This window comes from Lissotriton vulgaris, chromosome 5 (assembly GCF_964263255.1).
Source record: "Lissotriton vulgaris chromosome 5, aLisVul1.2, whole genome shotgun sequence".
NCBI classification, from domain to species: Eukaryota; Metazoa; Chordata; class Amphibia; order Caudata; family Salamandridae; genus Lissotriton; species Lissotriton vulgaris.
In genome coordinates this window covers 1,323,497,993-1,323,519,920 of record NC_141693.1, presented here as the reverse complement: position 1 = coordinate 1,323,519,920, position 21,928 = coordinate 1,323,497,993, and the positions used below count along the sequence as shown (strand labels likewise).

Sequence of the window (21,928 nt, the reverse complement as noted above, 5' to 3'; positions counted from 1 at the left end):
TAACTCTTCGTGTACCGACTTTTGCAGCAACACGGAAAATGCCATTTACATTCCTACTCATTTTATGGCGGATGTGAACATATTCATGTGACCATTTCCCGTTTCCTGCAAAAGTTAACCCGAGATAGCAAAAAGATTTAAGTGGTTGCATTTTTGTTACTTCTAAATAAAAGGCCTTTCCAGGTTTAGTTGTTGATTTCCCACATGACATTACAAATGTCTTTGTTTTGTTAATTCGAAGTTTCCTGCCATTAATAAAAGAAGTGAAATTGTCTATAAGACGTTGGAGGCCAATAGGGGTACGTGAAATTAAAACCGCATCATCTGCATATAATAAAATAAGGACGGCCTTACCCTCGATAGAGGGTGCGACAGTAGGAATTTGTTTTAGTGTACTATCCACATGGTTGATAAACAATGAAAACAAAAATGGAGCAAGTACACATCGCTGACGGATGCCACTTTTCACCCTGAACAAGGGAGTACACTCGCCTGCGGGACCATAGCGCACTTTACTGGACAACTTCTCGTACACCCTTGCCAGAAAACAAACAATTTCCTTAGGGGCACCGGTGTCCAGAAGTATATGCCACAATATAGAGTGATCTAAAAGATCAAAAGCGCTGCTTAGGTCTGCGAAACATAAAAATAATTTACCCCCTTTTGCCATGGTATATTTATTTATAAGAAGATCCAAGTTAACACACTGTTCCAGGGTGCCTATGCCTTTCCTAAACCTGTATTGGGCTGGTGAAAGAATTTTGTTATCCTCGGCTCATATTTCAAGTCTTTTCAGCATGACCCTGCTCATTACTTTAAGTGACGAGTCCAGCAACGATATGGGACAATAGTTGCTGGCCTCGGATTTGGAACCTTTTTTAAAAAGGGGAATGATTAATGATTGGCCCCATGTTAGAGGAATTTGGCCATCAACAGCTGCATTAAAAATCTTTGTTAAAATTGGTGCCCATAGATCCTCTTCGCTTTTATATAGGTCAATGGGGACACCATCGGGCCCTGGGGCCTTCCCTCCTTTGCTATCAGATAGTCCTTCGTGGAATTCATCTATTTTTATCATAAATGGTGATATGGGCCAGATGGAATTAGGTGGTTGATTTATATCAATCCTATCTGGATTAAAAATTAATGTGTAATGTTCAATCCAATTATCGCTGTTTACATATGAGGTAAGTTCTGGTCGGCTATCATCTTTTAAAGGGACAGTTGACCGTCTCCCAAAACAGTTTACTGTTATTAGTTGCTGCCGCCAAACTAAAATTGTCCCATGCCTCATGTTGCAGTTCTTTTTTGCGGGCCCAGATAATGTGTTTATAGTTGAGGCGTAATACTCTAATGTTCTCCTTATTTCGGGGTTTTGTACCCAGTGCTAGCTTTAAGTTCTGCAAGGCATGGGTACAGCTCTTATTGAACCATCCTGTATGTACCTGTTTCCTAGCTTTATGCTTCGTAATAAGAAGTCCTTCTATAAATGCATTGATCTTTTGGAAATTGGAGATCAGGGAGCGTGAGTCCGCCTCCTCGCTTAGGCAATAATCTATTTCTTCTTTACAATACGTGATAACTTCCTTTTGTATTTTATTTGGATCAATGGCTGCTCATTTTAATCTCATGCCGTTTGATTTTATGGGGATAATATCAGTAATGCAATTTAATGTATTTGCTTGTTTGTTTCCCCAGCATAACATGGCTATAGAAATGCTATTGTGGTCAATGACCACCTGTTCCGTAATCCATAGGTTTTTATAATCACTATTATATGATAATAGAATGTGATCTATAGTTGTTGATGCGCCCCTCCCAGTAAAAGTTGGGCATATAGTATTGTTCTTATTCCTTGTACAGCTTAAAAATTCGAGATCATATTTAGATAGGAATTTAGTGCTGTGCCATATTCACCAGGGGAAAAGTGTAACAAATCTATGTTTTCATCTGGGGTATAACCTTTTGTAAAGCCACACGTTTTAGTGTGGGCAAGTGGGCACATTTGAACATTGAAGTCTCCCATTCATAGGATGGTTACTTGTCTATTTGGCACTGCCAGTGCACTATCTATTTCTTTTTCAATATCCTAGATAGCACCACCTCTGTTGTTACTAAAGTTATTATTATAGAAATTAACTAGCAGCCCGCCCCAGCTTTGCCCGGGGCAGAAGAGGGCTGGCGGCAGCATTTTAAGCCTCTGTGCACCCCCCCCCGACATTGCCCAGTCCGCATCCCTCCCGCCTCCCGCCGCGACATTGGCCATACCGCCTCCCGCCTCCCGCCTTGTGCCTTGAGCCTCCCGCCCCCCGCCCCGACATTGGGCATAGCGCCTCCCGCCCGGCTTTGTAACCCCCCCCCAGGTGCCGACTTACCTCTTCCGCCGCTCCTCCCTACGCTGGAGTGTTTACCTCTCCACTGCTTGACCGCTTGTCAGCTACCTCATCCGCTGCTCCTCCCCGCGCTGCCACTGCTCCTTGCTTCTCGCCGCTCTGCAGCTCCTCCCGGCTCTCATGTTCTCCCCTCTTCCTGTTGCTGGTGAACTCCGCTCCTCCCCTCACGCAGACACTCCTCCCGGCTAGGCGTGGGCGGAAAATCCGTTCCGCTCGCGGATTTTGCGGATTTTCGGGAAATCCGCAATCCGCGAGATTTGCGAATTTCCCGCAAAATCCGCAAATCCGCGAGCAGCGGATTTTGCTCGCACTGCTCGCACTGTTCGCGTGAGTTCGCGCCCCGCGAATAAGTGCAAAATTGCAGAAATACGATCTTAGCAAAACTGAAAGTAACTACTTACCAGGTTCAAAAGTTCAGGCTCATCATTAGTAGCCATTTCCTGGAGTGCTTCCTGAGGGGCCCCTCCAGAGTTCAGTTGCCAGTTGAAACGAGTATGTGACCCTGCTCTGAACCTCAGAATAGTTACACATATGCCACAAAGGTCCTGAATTACAGCTAAGGGAGACAAGCAGGAGCCAGGCTGGAAGTTAAAATCCATTAATCAGCCCCTAATTCATTATTGTCAGTTGGGGCAGGGCAGGTGTTGTAACTAATTTTGCAACAATGAAAGCACTTAGCAAGTGCAAAAGATCACTAATCAGGGCGCACTAAGGAAGCAGGTGCCAGCTAAAAAAATATTCTGTGACACATGAATCAGCCCCAAATTAATTCAGGTCACTTGAGGCAGGGAAGGTGTGCTTTGCTTTGCCGAAAATAATGTACACTGGACAACCAGAGGGTGTGGTGATGAAACAGAGGGTGGCATGGGTGGGCCAGAGGGTGGCATGAGTAGTCAGAGAGTGGCAGTGGTGACAGAGAGTGGCAGTGATGAAGAAGAGTGTCCCAAACAGGCTGGACACGTAGAAACAACAAGTTCGCGAAACTTGCGACCCGACAGGTAAGTTCGCAATTTGCGAAAGTGTACAAAACCCTCGCGAACTGGCAGAAACACGGGCGAACACAAAAAAAAAAAATCCGCAAATTCGCGGGAATTCGCGGATTTTGCGGATTGCGAATCCGCAAATCCGCAAAATTCGCGAACGCGAGATCCGCAAAATTCGCTCATGCTTACTCCCGGCGCTCATGTCCTCGCTCTTCCTGTTGCTCGTGAACGATGATACTCCCCTCACGCATACGTCGCGGCCGGCGCTACTTGCAAGGGACTACTTTATTTTTATTTCTAAATATTTTAAACAACGTTTTTTTTTTTTATGTAGCCTATGTCCTTCTGCTTGCCCTTAGTATTTCTAAGATGTCTTGGGTGTTCAGATTGGTGGTGTAGTTTTCGAGTTTACCAGGCTCAAAGGTGCAAGTTCTCTCTTTATAATAGTAGTATAGATAAGCAGCAAATCTTTACCCCTAATAAATCTAAGTCTCGTTAGCTGGCAGTTGGGGTCTATAATTGTACAGCTAATGATTTTACACTCAGCTAATTTGTTGGAGACAAGTGTCAACAGACCTCCCTTTGCCCTATTGGAGGTAGAATCAACCGCTTTAACCCAATTAGCAGTATACCCATCAACATAGACTGGATCTTTATACCAGGTTTCCTGTAAACAAATTACGTCATACTTTGACGCAGTAAGATCTTTCCAGCGTGGTGTGTTTAATTTGCTATTGAGACCTGCTATATTCCAACTCATGAAAGCATAACCTTCATAGTCATTAGCCGCATCACCTTCATGTTGATTGACTGTATTAGATATAACAGTTGGATGCCCAATAGGCGTGCCCTCATTATATATAGGTACTGCTAATGCATTCCTGGGTAAAAACTGGTTTACTGCTGCACCCTTCCCCTATATTTGATGTTGATAAAATATTTCCGGGAATTGCAACAGAATTAAAATTAGGTGTGTTGGGGGAGGAGCTACGCCAGCAAACAAGATGGCCGCGTAAGCTCCCGGCTCCGCCGACCTCCGACTCCTGCTAGAAGATCCAGTTATTTATCCTGTTTTTGCGCCCTGCCTCCGTGTGTATGAACCGGACTGGAGTTTAACGGTGCAATCCCGAGATTTCTACCAGTTTGGTAGACAAAGATATGTTGTGTGGCAGTTTGCGGCCTAGACGAGCCTGGAAGCCGGGGTCTCGAGTACTGGCCCAGCCGGGTTTCAGTTGAACAACATCGGTTGTAGTGGTGTGACAGGGTCCGTTCTACCGAGGTGAAAACATTTTCTAGGACCGAAGTTGACGATGGTTGACTGAATTGGTGAATATCGAAGGAGGGGTGACGACGCACAATTGGAGCGGTGGACGGGGGTCCTTGGCCCGGTTAGGGCCCCGCCGGTGTTCGCTGGGTTGGGATCTCCTCCTGCGGTGGCTGAGTTCGAATTGTATTGTCCCCAATGATAAGTCCCCCTCTGAAGTCGTCCGTTCCGCATCCACCTGTTCCCCCCAGGGAGACCGGGCTCTCTGGGGACGCAAATATGACCGAAACCGAGCGAGATGTTGTGGAGCGAGAGTGACCCGTCACTACGAACTGTGTTGGCAGCCATAGGGTCACTTCATGTTTGCGTTGAAGCCCACATCCATAAAATGATAGTGTTTTTGTCTGGAACTGGGCGGATGGGACCGGACCCTGGTCCACTACAAGAAACGAAACGACTCGAGATACCCAAGATGGCCACTTGGATGGAGGAAGCAGACCCCGTACTATGGGAGGCGTTGAAGCCTCTGACCAGTGTTTTGGGTGCTGAGAGCAAGCTTGACGCCGCAATTGGATTGTCAGGCCTACGATCGTTGTCGACTATGGAAGGACCACTTGATGCTCCCTTTCCGGAGACTTTTGATGGGAACTGTTGTTGGTTTGAAACTGCGTCACTCCCCTAAACATCGGCACCGCTAAGATGGCGGTCGAAAAAACCTTGGGAATCCATGATGGTGTGGGGAGTCTTTGTACTTAGCGGAGTTCTCAACACTTTTATCTCTCTGCTACGTCTCGGTTTGAACTTTGCTACAGCTTTTTCGTGCATTGACTATCCTGCGGAAGCGACAGTTTGTCCGGAAGGGGCATACATGTTTGATCGGAAGGGTCAAGGATGAGACTGTGTGATTGAGTTTGCCATTGGGTATTACTGGACACGGGGTTTGCAACCATGATGCGTTCGGGAGGTTGGGCGGTGTTTGGTGTTTCCCCTGTTGCGCTATGTATTTGCAACTTAATAGATTTCGAGACCTTAGTCTGGGAATTCTTGGCTTTGGCGGGGGGAGCGGAGACCGGGGGCATGTATGAAGATGCCCTCCTCCATTTTCTACTTTTAGTATTTAGTTAGTTGGGGCGACAGGCACACTACTAGTTGGGGTTAGGCGATAGCCATATGCAGGGGTGCAGGGTTGGGGGATTGGTTTATTGTTTTATCTTCATTTTTGTTTTTATGGTTTCTTTTTCTTCATACTCTCTCTCACTTTCCTTTTATAAGTATAGTTGGTGGAACATCCGGACTTCGTTGGTATTCCAGTATCTGGTGCTCATGCTTCTTCTATTATCCTGATTTTATGGGTAGGCAGACTCTGAGAGCTTGCGCTTAATGTGAATCGTATATTGTACTGTGGCACATCCTGTTTCTCATACATTGGCGTAGGCGTCTCAGCCATTTCCTCACTGCTTAGTATCTATCCTGTATCTCCATCTGTTCGCCTTATTATTATGTCTGAATGTATGGCACCCGATATGTCTATTACTTTCTTTGTTTTGAAACTAATAAAAAGATTTTAATAAATACATAAATTAGGTGTGTTGTCATCCTGAGTACCATTTATCAAAGTCTGTGCCAGACTATCCTTAACTACCATTTTATAACCTGTTTCCAAACTGCTCCCAGTAGAATCTAATGTTGGTGAGATTCCCTCCCTTGTCATAAGTCAATCATTGTCCTCCAAGGAGCCCACTATCTGAAATCTGTTGGATGTGGGAATACTTGGGTATAAAAGTGATGGTAGTGGTGGAAGAAAGGTTTGGTACTTGATTTCGGGGTTACAGATGGTTCCACCTTGATCAGAATTCCACATAAGGTGTCTGTAGAAATAACCTAGGGCAAAAGGGTCATGTTATATTCCCATTGGGATGGAGGGGGAGCGTTTGCTAATGCATCTCTTGCCCAGACTGGAGATTTAAAATTGATTATAATACAGTGTCCCTCAAATATTTTCTTCAGGGGGCCGATCCAACCCACACGCTGCGTTAATAATATCTGATTCGCACCCGCGAGTGGGAAGCCACATTTCTCAGACAACCAGTGAATTGTTTTGTTTCTTAGAGCTGCTTGCTTTCAATTTGGGCACAGTCACCAAACCGCCTCATAAGGCCCACACTCTGGAGGTAGATTAATGAATGGGGGTGCTGTGGGAGCAATGTTTGTGTTACCTATCTCCTCTGTGACTAATACAGGGAGATTTCTACTTTCCAATTCTATTACGTCCCTTTTTTCTTTTTCGCATTGGTTTCTAGCGGCATGCTTGTTTGGTAACTGTTGGTAGTTTTCTATCGGTTCTATAGTGTGGATTTGGTTCCCGTTATATTCCTTATTTATACTGATTATGGGATTATTATCACTCTTATCAGGGTTCAATTTGTGCACACCCACACCATTTTTGCATACACCCACATTACCTTTCTCTATTTTAGTATGAATTTTCTCAAGACAGCCACTAAGTTTGTGTATCTCTTTGGCTATGTTATCTATTCTGTCATGCAGCGGCCTTAGCAGTACTACCAACATATCAAAAATAGCTTCTATATTCAAAATTTTGGGGACGTCAATAGGCTCCCGTTCTTTATTTGATATTGCTACACTCCCACGAGTAAAATGTTTTTTGTCTCTCTTTGCCTTGGTAAATCCCTGGTCGGAAACTTTTATCTTAATAGCTGTATCCTTTAGTGGCGGTGTGAGAGATATAGTGGGTGAGGTAGCCAATATAGACAATGAAGGTGTTTTGGAGATGCGCGAGTGGTCTTGGCTGGTATCGATTACATCATCAGTGTGAATAATTACATCTCCCACTATAATCGGTGACCCTATGTTAGGTACAGCTTCTATATTCGCCAAATTGGAGTCTTCCCTGGATTTATCTCTGATCGCTGCATTTGAACTCATGGATAATCGTCTCTCTGTACAATCAATTTTCTTAGACAGATCACTAACTGCTTTGACTAAATATGTGTCCAAAGTATTGCATGCATTCTCCACCGGGTTCTTGTTTCCCCGTTTTCTTGCCATTATCAATTATGCCAGTTAAAATATCGTAAATCGGGCCGAAAAATGCAAACAAATAACTTATACGATATAAATGTTTTAGTATATCTTCCAATAGTTCTAAACAGTACCTTCTAGAAGTTATGTCTGCTTGTTAGCACGTTAGGGAGGTGGCCCAGCCCAGGCTCTGTCAGCCTCTGACGGCCACAGACGGCCCGCCCTTTGCCCGGGCTTAGCCCAGCGCCTGCCCGCGCGCGTCACGCGGGGCGGGATGCGCTCCGCGTTCTTGTAGCACCTCCAGGCGCAGCGGGAGTGTCAGAGGTGCGCCGGTCCCCGGGGCAGCTTGGAGCTGTAGTCCCCACTGGCTGTTGCCCTCACGGCAGTGAAAGTGCTGGGGGTACTGGTAGCGCGGCCGTTACCCTCATGGCGATGGAAGCGCTGGGGATGTTAGTAGTCTGGCCATTGCCCTCACGGCCTCCTCTGTGCTGTCGTTTGCTCGTTTCTGCCCTCAGTCATTATCCAAATCAGTCCAAAAAGAGAAGAGTGTTCTTGTGGCCATGGCAACGAAAGTCGGAGGCAAGATAGATGCATATGGCCCAGCTGTGGACTAGGGCAAATCCACAGGAAGTATCCCAGGTGGAAGGACTCTTGGCTCCTTGGGGCCCGAAGGCTCACCAGAGTGAGTTGGCAGGGATCCAAAGAGCTGGTGCATGGCTAGGCAGAATTCTTCAATCTTAAGTGGCTTGGCTGAAAAACTCGGTTTGAGCCAGTTGCTGGATTAGCTCTGAAGTCAGCGGACTACAGGAGAGAGAGATCGAGCCCCGCGCTTACTCAGGCAAATGACAGTGGCGCAAAGGAGCGGAATCCTTCTTCGATGACTTATGTTTCTTATGCTTATCCGAGGACTTGGAGCGTGACCAATACCGACCTCTGGAGCGGCTAAGTCGATTCCAGGAATTGGACCAAAAGTGGATCTTGCACACAGAGCAGAACTTGTAACAGTCCCGTCTGGCAGTTTGCTTATCCTTGGTGACGTAAAATTTTAACTGTCTGATGGCCTTCAGGTTCATTGACACACAGTTTCCACAAGCCCTCGAGTTGTGGCTTGACTCCATGAACAACAGGCACACCGGATAGGGATCCAACACCAACGTTTGTTTGCAACAGTCCCTACAAGGTTGCAAACTTGTCATTTTCGTGGGTGATCCCTTGCACACTGTTAGAAATTTGGTGGAAATATTGAGATCAGTGTCTGAGCGAGAATAGAGGGAGCTCCTAGTCCGCCTCTAATGGGATGGAAAGAAAGGAATTGACATCAGCGCAAGGTAGAGGTACCCATATAGGCCCTGCACGTAATTTCCAGAGCAGAACAGTGTCAGGACAGAGCCGAAAGACACCACCTTTTTGAGTGCAGAGCTACTGCTGAAAAGTGTCCTTATCCAGTCTTACGCCTGGAAGATATTCAAAAGGTGAGGAATATGCTGCTATAAGTTATCAGAATGAAAATAAAAACTACACAACACAAGTGCATTCTGTTACACGTTTTGGGGCAGCTGCACAAACACACATTAGCACAAACATCAAACCTGCCCAAAACGCATTCCTGTGAACTATCTTTTTGGTTTTAAAGCATTCATTTTAATTTTGTGTAACAAATATACAAGAATAACATGGGCATATAATCATACATAGAATGTTAAGTTCTCTAGTGGAGTCTGTGGGATAGTTACCTTGCCTTGGGCCTCCCTGTACACCCATCCATACCCCTCCACTCGCCACCCCACAGTGGGAGAGGGGGCATGATGAGTCAAGAACCTCAAAGGCTTCAATGACTACATGGATTGGAATCCCTGCTAGTTGGTTACCAAGGCTGGTGAGGCATCTGTGGCAGACTGGTTATGCGTCCGAGCAGTTCATGGAGGCAACTGTGTCACAAGACGCTGCCTTTTCCTGTAACATTCCAGGCCAGTCATGACAGTCCTTCTCAAGCTTAACTTCTGCCCAGATTCCTCCATATCCTTAGTCAACTCCTGATATGTGGGGCCTGTGGGAAATAGATACCCTCCTCTTCACCAAGACCAATCCGAGAAGTGTGCATCTGTATTGCATCTTAACATTAGTTGGGGATAGGAATGTGTGTAGGAGGCAGTGTCTAACAGTCACTTCTATTTTATTGCCAGTCACTTGACTTAGTCGTTGGACTCCCCAATATGATACTATCTGTGTACAGCTCTAGTGTGTGTGCACAAAATCAGCTCCACCCCATCTCCACATCTAGGACAGTCGCTCCACCTGTCCGGGTAGATTTTACTCAATCTCGCTGGTAAAAGATGCGTGTGGTGCAGTACATAAAAATGAGCACGTATAAAGCGAGCCAGGGCTAGACATGCCCTGAGCTAGGATACAAGTTCTATTACATTCCCAACCCTCCATGGCACTGAGCGGTCCGCATCCCACTGCGATCCCGCAGGTAACTCTACCTTGAGTCTGTCTTGCTTGCTTTAGGGTCACATACAGGCAGGACACTGGTTGTCCCATATCTAGTAGTGCCTATAGTGTGTGTGAGATTCCTGTGGTATCTGGGAAACACGTCCAAAGTTTGCATGCCATCTTATTCAGCTTGGCAAAAAACTGACCTGGACCTACCGCAAAACTCATTTGAGCCTATGGAAACATCATGCAGTGTTCTGGGAAAAAAGTCTCAGTGTGTTGCATCCCTCCTCCAGGTAGTCACAGACATGTACTTTCCAGTATTTAGGAAAGGCTGCAACAACCACAACGGCAATTGTCTGTAAATTAGGGTTTGCGCATAGCAGTCTTAGCCATAACCCCCCATACCCACACCACGTTACAGCACGTATTGGCAATGTTTGTCCTGACAAAGATCCGACATCAGGCACTTGGATAAGTCGGTCACGCCCAAGATTGGTACCCTCTCCCGGTTGGTACCCTCGTCGCACCACATGCCTACATGCTGGAGTTCTTCCGCTAGATTGTATGATGCCCACTCAGGGAGATTGAGTCCCCCTTCGACCGTATCAAGTTTTAGGATGCTCAGGCCAACTCTGCTTCATTTTTCAGTCCATATTAGGGATATCAACAGGCTGTCTAACTTATCGAATGTACTTCTAGCAATCAGGCACTGTGAGTTTTGTAAAATATACACGCATTATGTAGAAACACAATCTTTGCAATTGCAATTCTGTCTGCAACCAACAAAGGCAGCTTGTTCCAAAAAGCAACTAAGGCATGTCATCCTGTCAGCACCCTGTCCATGTTGTATTCATACTCTTTGTAAGCCTTGCGTGCGACCCATATTCCTAGACATCGGAACTTGGATAATTCCCACCTCAGTCCTGCATTGGGGAGGAGCTCTATTGGCCCGGTGGTCATTCAGTCAATGGAAACACCAACGATTTCCCCTAAATTGACCTTTGAGAGCGAAAGTCTACCAAAATTCTGCAGTTCAGTCAATAGCTGTAGTACGGATGTCACCGACTGCTGCAAATACACCAGTGCATCATCCGCATGCAAAGATATATGTTCTAAATCACCCACCCTGGCCTGCCCCCCACTCACCAGCAACACAGTGTGCAGAGAAACACCCAGGGGATCCAACAGCCTGGGAAAACAAGAGGACTGAGAGTGCACAGCCCTGTCGGGTACCACTCTGAAGGTCTCAGTGAACTAACATTATAACAAACATATGCACAAGTATAAACAAGGAGGCACACATTAAGCTAAATACACAAACACACAGCGGAAAAATCAACCCATTCACACAAAAGGGTTTTAACATTGTAGCAAATATACATCAGTACACCTAAAGAAGCGCATTTAAGCATGGACAGGCACAATGATCAAGATACAAAAATACACATACATTAAAATTAATGCGCAAGTGGCTAGACAGCAATAGTAGCCAAGCGTACTGTTAGATACCAGCAGCTGCATACACCCCCCACAATCTGGCCCACAAACACACAGATTGCTCACCATTTCGAGAGAACTTAGTCCTCCTGGCTTTCGCCTCAGCATTGCTCTGTTCTCTCTCTGTGTAACCTGTATCGTGCAGGTGGCGCACCTGGAACAGGGAAGAGAAGTATGCAAGAGAAATTGTCACTGCAGACCTTTATTTTGCCAACCAACCCTCTACCCACCGGTTGTGTCGCGCCCACTGAAATCATCTTCTGCTCAATGTCCCTCTGCCATTCATAGTATGCTTTTAAGAACACTTTACCATCAACAATTCCTTTAAGACTCTTCCCTTGCTACACCATTGCACAACTTTCTCCCATCCACACACTGCCTTACCCACTCCCATCACCTCATCAATACTCAAAGCAGAGAAAGTTCTGGAAAGAGATTTTGCTTCGATATTGCAAGAACCAAACATTCACCCAATGTACATTATCTGCACAGGACACAGAAGGAATCAATATTCATGTGGCACAATTGATGGCGGAGCTAACAATGATGGTAGACTGGAGAATCTTGTACGTCCAACTCCACTCTGAGATTCTCCAAAAGTGGAAGTGACTTGTACCTAAAGATACCATGTAGCTTTGGAGGATGAGATCTACAGTAGAGGAAGTGATAGCTAGAAAGCTTTCGTAAGGCCCTGTTTCACTAACTGCTGGGAGGCACCACTTCTTAAATAATTCCATGGATGATACTGATCTGCAAACCATATACTCTACCAGTTCACAACAGCAATTTATAGAAGGGGAGCAGCAATTATCACAATAAAGGATGTGATGATAATAGGCCATAACAGCATACCATGGAACAGAAGAAGCTTTCACAGCCATAAAAGACTGACCAATGAGACACAAGTGACCGTACCTTAACCATTTCACAACTCAACAGAACCAGTGCGGATATATAGTATCCAAACCTGAACATATGCTACTACACAGGAGTATGTGGACTTTGCAAGCAACACATGCATCCACACCTCTGCCTTACAGGTAGGAAGAAGATCAGAGCGACCTCAAAACATGGCCACATTACCTGGCTGGGCTTTATGGCTTTGAGGTTGATGTTGGGATAGCGCGAAGCCGGATCAATATTATATTGGGAGATATTCTTGTTGGTGTTGTCAGGTGTTGTCTGGGAAAGATGCTGATAGATACTCTCCCTGCGAAGCAAGAGAAGGCACAAGTAGTTAACAGATTGAAACAATTAAATCAATTCAATATAACTTTATTCGATCTAAAAACAATAGACCATAAAAGTACATAGAAAATATTACAAGTGGTTGTGAGCACTCAAATTAAAAAAAAAAATGTATAGTAAAAACCAGTTAAAAATAAGTGTGTAAGAATGACAACATTTAAGAACACATTGAGAAGTGTGCCAGATGTTCATACTTAGGATGAGAAAGGAGATACAAATTAAAAGTCAGGTTTCAAGGTGCGGTATAATATTGTTGGTGGTAACTGAATTTGAAGCAAATAAAGGGTAGGGAGAGGACAAAAACCTCAAAATAGTGTGCGCCATGCACTTTCAATATCACCATTTGATAAGCAGTATCTTTTGCCTGATCTATATAAAAAAACACACTATTCATAGCAATTCTGACAAACTAACCAAGCATTGTGTGTCTCGCCCTAAGTGCTGCTTAAAAAACCCCACAGATGATCATGATCATTTCGGGAGAGCACAGAGATTGTAAATGGATGAGGCTGGTCTACAGCAGCGGAGGCCAAGCCTCCTCAGTAAGGGTCTGAAAAAGTGCCTTCATGCTACGCTGTGCAAATTACAAAAAAAACAAAGTGCAATAATGATTGCGCTGAATGATTATCACAGTGTCAGAAGGAAGTTCCCCTCGGACTCAGAAAACTTTTTAAAGATAAGAGACTAATAAATCGTACCTGCTCTAAAGCAGAAAAGAAGAGACCGCTCCCACCTTGACAATTTCATCGACAAGTACAGTTGGTAAACGTCTGTGTATAAAAAGCCATAAAAGTGCAAAACCGAGGACTTAGATAATTAGTGTGTCAGCCTAATGTTTGCACGGTGGCCCTCAAACAATTTTCTCACCTCTGTCCTAGCTTTTTTGGGGATGCGACTGAGTAAACCACCAAGCTATACAGAGGGCGCCATAAATGTCCCATATGTAGCTCAACCAGGGTATAGAGTGGGCCCTATCCAGGGTCATACAGTCAAAAATGATTTCCCTGCAAAGTTTAGCGGCGGGGTTCAACCATACGCTGACCCATGATAAAAGAGGCTCCTGTTGGATTTCATCCTCGATATAACCCCAATTTAATTTGAGATAGGTAATAAGACGGAGTGGACGAGAGGGTATCTAAGAGTCGCAGTGAGAAATTATTTTTCTCTGTCTGTAGGGAGCAGTAATTCAATCCTTTTGCGGTTATATGCTTAAAATCACACATGCTAAAAGAGCATCCTTTCCTCTGTCATTCAATGAATGAATGAGGTAAGCAAATCTGATACAGCAAAGAATTAATGGACAGAGATGAAACTAATGGAACTTTACGTTATATCTCAGATGTCATTGTAATGAGATATTCAGTGAAATTGTTCGAGTGCTTTAGTGTACAAAAAGCAGTGGTTTGCAAACCCATATTTTATAGACAGAGGATGGTGGGTCAAGGTTACCTCATTCCTGTGAAATATGGATTTAATCAAATGGGAGGCCTCGATTCAGACTGCTTTCCTTCCCTCGCGCTAATTAGTCTCTAAGCAAAAGCAGAACCGATTTCGATATTAACAGCCCTAAACCTCTTTAATCAGAAATTCTTAAAGACAGCTAATTAAAGCCTGAGCACTGTAAGAGCAATCAGAGCTCTTTGTTAGCTGAACATTGCAGAAGAAGTTTAAAAAAATATCTGAGTTAAAGTATTAACAATGGAGGAGCCTCCAAGATCGCCGCCAGGCTTTGCGCCTCCGGGACTCAATTTGGTGGCTTCAATACCTATTTCAAGCGGAGCGGCGCATGCGGCAGCCCCGGAGAGGCATGGTAAGTTTTCATACCAAGTTACTCTCTTTGTCCATACCTACACCAGCGCGGATCCTCATGCTGGGGACGCCATTTTGAGAAACTTTCTCCTAACGCCTCGGCAGTGATGGGTTAGCAGCGTAAATCAATTTGACATGCAGGGGAGATTGTAAGGAATTTTTCTTTCACACTTTTTCTGGTGGATTTCTATCATTTCTCATTGCATGCAAGCCATAGTGAAGATTTATTTGGGGATTTTTTGGGGGGATAGTTGCTCCATCCATTTACTGATCATTTATTGGTTCTTCCACTTACCTATCTGCATACTGTCTATGTGACTGACTACCTTTCTTCCATTTATTGCAGTATTATACCTCTATTTGTACTTTGTACGCTTTTGTAACCTGCACACATGTCACTTTTTCCTCCTGTAATGCACCGTTTGCTACCTCTTGTTTTTTGTTTGCTCACAATTGTCACTTTTGCCTCATGTAATGTAACGTTTGCTTTTGTATTTTGCTCACTTGTAATGTTCTCTTGTATCAGTTCTGTTCCTATTGTGAAGCGCTCTGACACCTTCGGGTAAAGTCCGCGCTATATAAAAACGCATAAATAAATAAATACATTTCTACTCTACACCTAAATACCATTGATCCACAAAAGCCACCCACTCCCGAACATTTTGCTCCTCCCAAGCCCTCTTCTTTAACCAGGAAGGAACAACCAGGAAATGTAAATAAGAGGGTGAAGAAGGACCCAACATCTCCCAACAAGTCTCCTTTACCTCGTACTCTAGAGTCTAGAAGGCCATATGGACGGAATTAAAAACCTGAAACATTTTGTTTTGGAAAACAATGTCACTCTACAAAGGAGGAGAAATGGTCCAACCTTGACTCTAGTCTAGGGTATCTGAAATTGAACAACGGCTCAGTGATGCCTAGAATATCTCTGAAAAAGTGTGCTTTATGACCAAGGCTCCTGGTTGTATGGATTTATACAGATAAATACAGACAGAAACCATTCTGTTTCCTATTCTGTATTTATTTATATAAATGGAAAATATGGAAAATAACAGGCACGTTTTATTTCTCAGTGGTGGTGTGATGGAGAGGTGAAGGATTTTGGGAGGTTCATACCAGTGGGAGGGAGGAACACATTTACATAGCTAAAAAACATTCTTTGAGCCAGTAATATCTATCCACGCTTTAAGGTATGTGTGATAAAAGAAAATAGCTTGAGAAATATATCAGTGCAATTAAAAACATCCCATAGACACTAAACTGCTGTTTACAGGTGCCTAAAAACAATTGATCAGGGGGCCGAGTTTTTGCTGTAGTGACCTCTATGTAACCCACATGTAATTGGCTACAAATGCAGTGAAATTGCTTTGCTGGATAATGCACATGCTTCAAAAATGTGTTTGTATGAGGTCAAAATTATTTTAGATTTTATGTTTTTTACATATCTGATGTAACATGAATTTAACGCCAGTAAACAGTGACATTGTATCCCTGTGCTCCTCAGAGTCTCCAAATATCCCTTTTAAAAATTAACAAGTGAACACGTACTCACTTGTGGACGTTTTGCTGTGAAGCACAATATTTTAATGTGAAAAGCTCCTCTTCGAGAGAACCATCAGCTCTACACCCATCTTAATTAACTCCTTTGTTTACCACTGTCCTTTGAAGACTATGGGGTACTCCGATCTTTTATGGTACTGGATATGTCATTGAGATACGGAGACCTGATGTTTCACATGCATAGAAGCCTTTTGCATTTACATTTTTTTTCACCTTCTTCCTACCACTAGTGAAAAATGTGCACTTATCTATTTTTGGATAGGCTATTTGAACATTTTGTGGCTCACCTCGACACAATGCTACAGCATACATGCTGTGTTGTGGTAGCGAACATACATGCTCTCTGTAAGGTGAGACATATTAGAATGTGGAAAGTGTGTTTGCATGAAAGCCATCAAGCCTCCATGTGTGTTAATTAAACCGAGTGCATGTACATTTTGTCTTGAATAAATGTCAAAAAAACAAATTGCAGCTTCCTCTTTCCCCAACATAAAAAAAGAAATGTGGACAAATACTGAAAAATTGAATACAGAATAAATATGGCTAAATACAGACAGAAATGTTAAATAAAATACCAAAAAACCTGGAGCCCTATTTATGACTAAGGAAATATCGGAACTCACACAACACACCGAACATTTGGAAATCATAGCCACCACAATAATCTCTGAATTTATGGCATCACAGAAGGCCGGGAGGGCTCAGATATGATTTCCTTCCTACAACTCACTCTTCCTAAATAAGTGGGGCTAAAGACATCCTTTAACATACAAACAGCTCAGCGAGGTACCTGTGCTTATCTCTTGCAATACTTGGATTGAAAAGCAGTACTTTCTGCTTCTAAACAATGTAAACAAATGATGTGGCTAGGACAGAGGATTTTCATCATCTAGGACATAGCTTGTTCCACAGCTCTCAGAAGTAAATAATGTCTTAATCTACGCCCAGCCATGAAATCCATGAATGTCCGATATGGCCTTATTCATCCTTGTTTATTTAAACTCAACTATGAGGAGAGATCTCATACTTTTGAAATCCTAAGGGACTTAAAAAAATACATTCATCTTCATAAAGGACAGGCAAAACTCGAACTATTTTATAATTTTTTTCAATTAATCTGAATACCTTTTTTTGCTGCTACCTTTCTTGATCTAGTTCTTCTCTTCTTTTTTTCACAGATGCGTTCCTCGGGTTGGATTGACATGTCCTGTGACCCCTTGTCTTGTCAACACCATGTGTCTAGTCGAGATTGTGTATGTATTCAATGGTTGCTTTGGTGGGTGGAGACCCCTCCGCATGTCCCTCGGTTAATGTTTGTTTTGAGGTCTTCTCGTCTCCATGTCCTCTACTCTCCATCCCACTCTGTTACTCTTTATATTATAATAAATGTTTGTCCCATCTTTCAATTCTTCCTATCTTTATCATTAATTTTCTCTTCCAGGAGGTCAGGCACCTGGTTGGTCTCTGTCACTGTGAATGGCCACTTTCCCAGTTCTCCGATTTCTACTTTAATATATGGTTAAAGTACTTATACTTTTTACCATCCACTATTTACCTAAAGAACAAGATACTTATCTATGGTAACACCTTATCTGGTAGAGACTATCTAGCTATAGTTTCCTTAAGTTTGAATTCTCCCCAGGTGTCATGCTGGAACCAGAAATGTTTTGTGAGCAGTACCCATGCATGGCAGTAGGTGGTGTCGTCCGACTCCACATGGCATCATTGGTATTGTCCAAATTGACTTTACTGGACTTTCCACGCCTGAAGCGTGTAATCACAAAGTACTCTGACCACTGGTGTGGAAAACTAGGGCTCTGAAAGGGGAAAATCCTGTCCCTAGAAATCCGTTCTTAGAGCGGGGAAGATTGGTGGGTTGATAAGAATTTGCGGCTAGACAGAGTCTCTGCCAGAAAAGGCGTTACCGAAGGTAAGTAACTTGTTCATTTGACAGGCACTGCTAGCTGCAGATTACTTACCTTAAAATAGATACCCAAGAAATACTTCCTCAGAGGTGGGTCTGGGGACAAATTTCACACTAGGAAGTCCTGCATGACCGAGCAGGCAAAATGCCCATTACTAGAGACCTGTCAGATCAGACAGTAGTGTTTGGTAAACATGTGCAAGGAAGCCCACGTTGCTGCCTGGCAGATATCCAGGACCGGAATTCTTCATGCTAATGCAGTGGTGGAAGCTTTAGCTCTGGTGGAATGAACATGTAAACCACTGGCGCTTGCCGTTTAGCCAATGCATAGCAGATCTATATGCAGAGCACGATCCATCGGGAGATGGTGCACTTCTTTATTGCCCCTCCTTTCTTCGCCCAGACATACCCAACAAAGAGCTGTTCGTCCCGGAACTTGTGTGTGCTGTCAAGGTAGAGCAACGTTCTTTTTGGGTTCCGCTTCCACTTCCTTGGAGTGATGAGGTGGAGTGTAAAAAGTAGGCAGAGTGATGGTTTGGCCTTTATGAAATGGGGTGACCACTTTCGGAAGAAAGGAAACCTTCGTACAAAGCACCAGTCTGTCTGGGTAGATATTCAGGTAAGGAGGCTTTGATGACATGGCCTAAAGGTCACTGACCCTCCAGCAGATGTTATGGCCACCAGAAAAGTGGTCTTGATGGTAGGGCTCCTGAGAGGACAGTTATGTAAGGGCTCAAACAGAGCCTACATCAAGAACGTCAGGACCAGATTATGGTCCCACTGAGGCATAATGAAGGGAGAAGGAGGAAACATAGGTTGCAAACCTTTCAAAAACCTATGTACAATAGGGGGTTGTAAAAGAGAAGGTTGGTCAGGCGAAAGTAGAAAGCAGATATTGCAGAAAGATATGCCATAACAGTGCCCAGAGCAGAGGCCTGCTGGGCAGGAACAAACAGAAGAAGCTGAGATCGGGGAGCAGAAAGAGTGTCAACTTGTTCTCTGCACACGATGCCAAAAATTTGCCCCAACGGCAGGCGTAAACCGTCTTAGTGGAGGTATGCCTGGGTGCTAAATTAACATTGCAGACTTCGGGCTAAAGGTCAATAGCAATCAACTGTTGTGGCTCAATGTTCGCACAGAAATGCAGAGTGTTGACAGGTTCAGGTGGAGAACCCTCCCCTGCTGCTGCAACAGAAGATCCTCCCAAAGGACCACCCTGATCAGAGGACCAACAGCGCGGGATGCCAGACTCTGTGATCAATCCGGAGCCACAAGATTGACTTAGGCCCAGTCATTCCAGATCTTCTTGAGAATTCTGGGCAGGAGTGGTATGAGCAGAAAGATATACAGGAGATCTGAGCTCCACTCAAGATGAAAAGTATCTCCGAGCGAGAGCCGTCTTGGAAAATCCAGTGTGCAGAACTTCTGACATTGCGCATTCTTGCCGGTGGCAAAAAGATCTAACCAAGGCTGTCTCCACTGTTGAAAGTGACCTTGCATCACCACCAGATGGAGACACCATTTATAATCCATGAGGCATCTGCAACGGAGTTTGTCCGTTCTGGCATTCAGAGAACCTGCCAGATTGTGAACCACCCAACGAAATGCCCTGCTGTACTAGCCTTGTCCAGTGCCACAGGGCACAGACGTACCAAGGAAATGCCCTGCTGTACTAGCCATGTCCAGATACACAGGGCCTCTTGACAAAGGGTCCACGACCACACACCACCATGCTGGTTGCAGTGCTACATGGTGGTGGTGTTGTCCGTGAACACCTGTACTAGTCTTACCTGGATGGAGGGTAGAAAGGCTTTTTATAACAAACGGAAAATTTGAAGCTCCAACAGGTTAATGTGGAGTCCAGATTCAGCCAGAGACCAGAGTGCCCTGATCTCCACCTCTCCTAGATGACCGCCCCATGCCAGGAGTGATGCATCTGTCACTACTGTGAGAACTGGTTGGGGAAGGGAGAGAGGTCTGCCACAGACCCAATTGCTGTTCGTTAACCACCACTGCAGATCTTTCGCAGTTCCCTCCGAGATCTGGGCAATGTAGGAGATGTACCCTTGATTCAGCGCCCACTGGAACTTCAGGTCCCACTGCAGAGCCTGCATATATCAGCAGGCATGTGTCACGAGCAGGATACAGCTTCAGAGTCAGTCTTACCAAAATACAAGATAGAGGCTGAAACATCAATATCACAGCCTTAATATCCCAGACTTGCCGTTCACTGCACCATGTCCAGAACAGTTCAGATGAAAGGGAGAGTCTGAAAGGAAGTCAGGTGTGACTTTAGCACATTGACATTGAACCCCAGTGAATTCAGGCGGTCCACTGTAGCCTGGAGGTGCGAGATGACAGCCTGGGGCGAGCACGTCTTCAACAGCCAGTCATCAAGAAAAGGGAAAGACTGGCACCCCTGATCTCTGCAGATGAGCTGCAATCACCGCCATCACTTTGGTGACCACCCAAGGGGCACAGGTAGGCCAAAAGGGAACACGTTGAACTGAAAGTACTTGTGGCTCACCATGAACTGCAGGAAATGCCTGTGGGCAGGCAGGATGGGAATGTGAAAGCATGCGTCCTGCAAGTCCATCGCTACCATCCAGTCTCCTGGGTCCAGGGCAGACATGACTTGAGCAAGCGTAAGCATTTTGAATTTCTTCTTTTTCAGGAAGAAATTGAGAAGGCACAGGTCTACGATAAGACAAAGGTCTCCATCCCTTTTGGCCCCAGAAAATATTGAGAATAACAACCAAAACCTACTTCTGGTGTCGCACCTCTCTATGGCTCCCTTGGCCAAGAGAACAGCTACTTCCTGGAGGAGCAAGGAGAGATGGTCCTTCGTCAGCATGTCACAAAAGGGTGGCATGGGTGGAGATGTCAGAAAGGGGTGGAAGGAGCCTCTTTGGACAATCTGAAGTACCCAACGATCTGATGTTTTTGACCTCCAGTGGGGTAGGTCATGGCGTATCCTGCCTCCCTTTGGGCACCCATGAAGGCAGGGGGGCAAACTAAAATGGGTGGTAGACTGGCCTGACCTGTCTGCACTATTCATTGGTCTGTGGGTACCGCATCCTCTGCCACGCAAAGACTGAGAAGCTTGCGCACCATGGTGGCTTGGCGGTTAACGTCGCGGCTAACATCCCCTTCCAAGGTTACAAAAGAAGTGAAGGGCAGACTGGGGTTGGTGAGAAGCCATGGAAAGGCCAAAGGACCTGCCGTAGCTCTGCCTTCTTTGAGGTGGTCCAGTGCAGAGACTGCGTTGTCTCTGAAGAGATGGGAGCAATCAAAGGGCATTGCCAAAAGCAATGGTTGGTCATACCCAGAAAAGGCACTTGTGGCTCCGCAAGAACACTGACAAAGAAACTGCTCTGCCTGAGTCGTTTGTGCTGATCATGAACTTGGCTGCATCTCTCCTGTCTGTCATAGTTTGGGTGGGTATGGTCTGGGCCTCCTCCAGGACAATGGACAGCACCTGCGCATCTGAATCCCACAGTGCATGGGAATAACGGCCCAAATTGCACGCAGCGATCAAGGACCGCAATGCCAGGCTGGTGGAAAAAACATTTTTGTTTTCCTAAGGTATCCAGCCTCTTGGATTCCGTATCTGGTCAAGTGGTAGGGAATGTACCAGGATTTACATAGGAGGTGGAAGCTTGTACCACCAAGCTCTCCGGTGTAAGGTATTGCATGAGGAAATTGGGGTCTCCTGGAGAGCGGCTTGGCAGCAGGCAATCTTCCTGTCCAGAGGAGCCTCTGTGCGGGGTTT

The 21,928-nt window shown here is 44.9% G+C and overlaps 1 protein-coding gene across 1 annotated transcript in view; it reads right to left on the bottom strand.

The window, feature by feature from the left end:
* Positions 1 to 21,928, bottom strand: part of LOC147712542 (F-actin-monooxygenase MICAL1-like) — a 372,964-nt gene that overhangs the window by 122,014 nt on the left and 229,022 nt on the right. The window contains exons 10-11 of the mRNA XM_086923247.1: positions 12,699 to 12,825; positions 11,682 to 11,769 (exon numbers count right to left, since the gene is read on the bottom strand). Coding sequence (XP_086779373.1) covers positions 11,682 to 11,769; positions 12,699 to 12,825 — 215 coding nt within the window. The remainder of the gene's footprint in view (positions 1 to 11,681; positions 11,770 to 12,698; positions 12,826 to 21,928) is intronic.